The sequence below is a fragment of the Fusarium verticillioides genome, chromosome 2 (genome assembly GCF_000149555.1).
Source record: "Fusarium verticillioides 7600 chromosome 2, whole genome shotgun sequence".
Taxonomy (NCBI): domain Eukaryota; kingdom Fungi; phylum Ascomycota; class Sordariomycetes; order Hypocreales; family Nectriaceae; genus Fusarium; species Fusarium verticillioides.
This window is the reverse complement of record NC_031676.1, coordinates 3,611,376-3,616,179: the sequence shown is the minus strand read 5'-3', so window position 1 is coordinate 3,616,179 and position 4,804 is coordinate 3,611,376. Positions and strand designations below refer to the sequence as shown.

General features: G+C 51.2%; 2 protein-coding genes across 2 annotated transcripts; both read right to left on the bottom strand.

The window, feature by feature from the left end:
* Nucleotides 1–962: 962 nt before the first annotated feature.
* FVEG_15343 (hypothetical protein) lies at nucleotides 963–2,642 on the bottom strand (the record flags this gene model as incomplete). The annotated part of the gene is made up of 3 exons (XM_018904466.1): nucleotides 963–1,088; nucleotides 1,250–1,386; nucleotides 2,621–2,642. 3 exons carry the CDS (start codon nucleotides 2,640–2,642, stop codon nucleotides 963–965), a joined length of 285 nt encoding a protein of 94 aa, XP_018748012.1.
* Nucleotides 2,643–4,281: 1,639 nt separating this feature from the next.
* Nucleotides 4,282–4,389, bottom strand: FVEG_15344 (hypothetical protein; the record flags this gene model as incomplete). The annotated part of the gene is made up of 1 exon (XM_018904467.1): nucleotides 4,282–4,389. The coding sequence occupies one exon, from the start codon at nucleotides 4,387–4,389 to the stop codon at nucleotides 4,282–4,284; it is 108 nt and encodes a 35-aa protein (XP_018748013.1).
* Nucleotides 4,390–4,804: the final 415 nt, after the last annotated feature.

Genomic DNA, 4,804 nt, shown 5'->3' with positions numbered 1-4,804 from the left:
CTTTCATCGGGAGGATCCGCATCCGCGAGTCTCGAAGCCAAGACAAAGGAAACAAGGGGGGGCAGGTAATTTAATTTCATTTTTTTTTTCTATTGTCGGATTGCTCTTTTCAATCTTGACCGCGGAGCAGAATTCATCATCCATTGGGTCCATGGATATGTCCATGGAGTTGGGAATCAAACCAAACAGTGGGAACTTGGCTACAACCGCCCCCGCCCCTTGACGAACAAAGAACAGCACCATGCCTTTGTTGGAGAAGCGTGCGCTTGACCAATCAAGACGAGGACCCATCTCTCATCTTGCTCCCGCCCGTTCAGCCCTACCGCTCGAGGTCACCCCCACCCCTGTCCTGCTCTCCACTGTCTTGTCTCCTTCTGCTGCTCTCCTGCAATGGGAACTTCAGGCCCACGCCCCCTCAGTGGAAATCTCCACACAAGTTCAGTGCTCTACATAGCAGTAAACACATACACTGAAGCTGAGCTGAGCAGAGCTATCCCTTAGTGCTCATGTCTCTCGACACTTGGGGTGCTTCATTCTCATCCTCACATTTTAATCCAGAACTCTTGGAGAACATTGGCAGATAAGAAAAGAAACAACATATTCGTCATCGTGAGACACCTGACGTCTCGCCAAGGTACCGTAGACCCTGCCGCTGTAGATACCTAGTGAACAAGATGCGGCTAACTCTCTGTTCGGGGAGTGTCGCATGCAACCACGGGCATCACCAAGACCAAAAGACGCAATCTGCTTGGACGGCTTTGGGCTTCGCTTGGTCAACCGGCCTCGCCGAAGCCTTGATTCTTAGAGCTTCACCGCTGAGCAAAGATACCCTTCCCCTCATCAACTGCAGCCCTACGAGGAGAGTTGCTAGAGTCTGACTGTCATCAAACGGCGGAGCTCCAATTCATCTCAATATCTCTCAGAAGTCAATCTCCGCAATTTTCGCAACCACAGCCAACGGCCTACCACATGTTGATCATGGTCTTGTCTTGGGCTTGAGTCTCGATTGCATTTGCATCTGCATCTGCGTCTTCAGCCCACGGAGACGCACTGATTTGGAAATGGCGGACCGAGGACATGAGCACAAGCTGTCTTGTCAGTCAGGCAGCCTTGTAGTGTACCTTGTGCCTGTCTCTCTGTCTCTCTCTCACTGTTGGTTACTGCTCATTCCAGCTCCGATGCAGTGGATCAGCCCTTTTTTTATCGTTCTGAGCTACCCGCTGTGTCTTGCATCCCGGGCAGTCATCACCTTGAACTGTCGCTCGGTAACACGGCGCATCTGACTGACTGGCCACGCAATGGCAATGGCGATGCCTCGAATGGAATCTCCCATTGGAGTATTCTCTTTCGAGCATGCATTCATTTTGCCTTTCTTGACAGTCCGGACTTAAACATGTTAATTACGTACACATGATTCTCGGACTTAACAGCCGTCAGACAGACTAGACTGACAGACTGACGGACTGACATGAAAGGGTACAGAGCTACGCTACGTTTCAAGTGTTCAAGCCATGTACCTTTGAATTTAACCCAGATTTCTAAACGCGTGTGTCGCATCACATCCCATCGCATCCATCCGCTGCGCTGGCATACAGCACGTACGCCCCCTGGTTAACCCGGCAGGGTTATTTGCCCAGTTATCATTTTTGGACCCCAAAAACGCTTCCCCTTGCTAGCGACCGACGCTGGCTCCCTGATATCTACACCCCACAGCCCTCGTCAATGCCCCTCCCGTCCCCTTCATCTTTCTGGCAGTTGATTGCGGGCGTGCTTGGTGCTGCCCATCATTTCCTACCAGGGGAAGCAGGCGTGCCTATCGCGTATTTTTGCAGCTCGGGTTCCAAGCTATCAGATACGCCAGAGCTCCCCGAGCTACTCTAGCTACTCAGGAAACGAAGCGGGAATGAATGATCCAAAGCTCGGACGCTACGGTATCATTTGGCTTGACTTGACTTGTCTCGTCTTGGACTTCTCCCTAATCACGGGCTGCAATTGTTGCGTTGTGACTCAGTTCGGGGACCTCGTCTAAATGGTCTGTTGGGGTTTGGGCAAAGCGTCGCGACGAATCTGCAACTCGAGTCTCAATGTCTTGGTTCACGTGAAAGAATAGGAGAGCAGAGATGCAGGGACATCAATCTTTACTCCACAAGCACGCAGCCGCGGGGATCTCGTCGTGGCTTACTACCCCATCAAGCCAAGTCTCAGTCTCAGTCTCACTTGGAGAGTGAGAGTGAGCTTCGATACTGATTCAATGAACGCTACTCATGATCTTGCTGCATCTCCATCTCCAAACCCATAAGATAGCCAAAGTATATCGTCCAGATGGAGTTCTCGGAGACATTGATTCACGTGCGAGCTTTCATGTCGGGAGGAAAAGTGTCCGCTCCATTCTGGTAATGGCAGTGCCAGTGCTAGGCTCTAGCTTGGGCTCAAGAGAGGAAGCTAGTGCCAGCAAAAAGTCTCCGCGCAGGCTCTATTCCCAGTATGTACTGGTGCCAGGACCCAAGCCAACACACACCCCAAAGCAAAGCCGTGAGCTGTGAGTGAGAAAATGGTATGGATCCCCAGAATGCCGTCCAGTGGCTTGGGGCCTTGGGGAGAGTGAGAACCTTAAACCTACCCTCGTCGACGGGAGACGACATGATGGTACCGAGGAAGTGGTGCAGCAAGTTCATGTAAGACGATATGTTTTTGGTGGTGATATTTTGGAGGTAAAGAACCAAAAAAAGATCCTCGCAGAGAATAGCTCTGTTGAGCATAGACAAATGACAAATACAAAGTCAACATTTAGACTGAGCTAGCTTCATTTAATGGGCCAATTGATGAAGCGGGAATCCGTTCGCCGACCCTGAGCCGCATAGTCGTGCCGCAAGCCGGCCGTAGGAGGTCCGTAGGTCGAGGTAGAGAGAGCTAACTTGAACCAGAGAAGACGGGAGAGTCAAAAGGCGCACGGCAACGGAATCAACAAAATGATCAAAACATCCGATGCGGGCTTGAATGGCTCCGACGGTCCTCGTCTCGCCAAATAATAATCGCTGTTTCAATTTCAGCCGTGATTCATCTGCAATTGATTTCAGAAACACCAGAAATGCCTGGTTGTATGCCTCGTCTGGCGTGCATGGTCCGCTACGGCTTCGCCGAAACCCCGTGCTATGAGTTCCATTAGTTGACGCGCAGGTCAATATGCGCCCGTGATGCATGGTCCCCGATTATCTCGGTCAACTTTCGCGCAGTATCTGATGCCAGCGATAGCTTTTTCGGATTGACGTCAACGAAAACAGAAAAACAACCAGCAAAATCTTATTTTGGATAGTTGAGTTGGCTTAGACTCGTTTCTATCATTTAGACGCGGGTTATGTCCAAGAGACCCGGATTTTGCGGCTTAACGTTGAGCTCAAATCCGCAACTCATCAGAATTACTTTTTACGGTAAACGCTCAACGCTTTGGTAATGTGCTCACATTATGGTCCCCGAAAGAGAGCCTGTCCCTTTTTTGTTTTGCTTGATACCTTGGTTATGATCGACAGCTACCGAGCATTGGGTGCAGCAAGCTTGGGTAGCTTTTTGGTGAGCTTGGAGCTTAGAGTTTCGCCAACGTAGCGTACCAGTCAAAGCAAGGTAGTCCCAGTGATCTGGCTCAGGGCGCAGCGGCCGCCTCTAAGGTAGCCCCCAAGGATCCTTTGTCGACTTGTCACTCAAAAGGCGGCGGCGGACTTTTTTCAACAACTGTCGGACACAATTTGTCAAAAGGGGTGTACCACTGGAATAGCACTACCTACCACTACCGGTACTGAGAAACGTTATGAGGACATCGGGATGACAGAGGGGGCAGCACCCATCCGAGGGCTTGACACTCTCTTCCGGTTGGAGAACACTCATTCAAGCGCCCAACTTGTCATCTCGTAGGGCTGGGTAGATCCTACCTATCCAAGTGACAGCAGGGGGGGCTGTCTTCACCCCCATGCTCTATAGTTGCCATCCATCTGATCTGGTTCACTGCTTGATAAGCACACAAACTGTCGGTCTCGCAAAGGATTGGACAAGAGCCGCCGTCCGAGGGGTCATATCAAATACTGAGCCTGAGCCTTACTAGGGAGTGCCGTCTTTCAGTTGAATGCAACCCCACGCGTGCATCACCCATCACCCGTGATGTTGATCAACAAGAGGGTGGTTTGTTCTGACCAAAATGGCGGGTGATGGATAACGGATAACGGGCGGTGCCACGTACATGCCTACAGCACATGCAACCATTGTCTCAACCGCAATCATATCCATGCAGCCTCAGGGGGCAGAAGCATAGCAGCCTGGCAATACTGCCGCTTCATTGGATAGATGCCTCTCCTTTTGAAGTTGCAAGGCAAAGCAGATGGGCCCATAGATTTGGACCATGCATTTCGACGAATATGCCCAGATTGGGAAATAGGACCAAAGTCCCGTCAAGAGGGGACCCTTTGTGCTGCCAGCATATGCATTCGTCTGCGCGTGCGTCTAGCGGCAGTTTCAGCCATCGTCGGCGGTCCAGAGTCGAGACTCTCGGCCTCGAAATATCCCATGTTATTTGTTGGGCACTGATGATCCGGCGACTGTCGTTGGGTTGCAGGGGGCCCTCACAACCGGATAATCAGTGTCGTTTGGGGAATCAAGTTTCGATGGATTAGATGATACCTATACTACGTTGATCCAATGTGAAGCAAGTGAAGTTTGCAGCGCCGTGCATTGCATGAGGCACGGAGCCCAGGGACATGGCTGAGGTGGTCCCGGCTGTGAGGTGTAAGGCTGAGTATCCGTGGATCCAACACAGTCC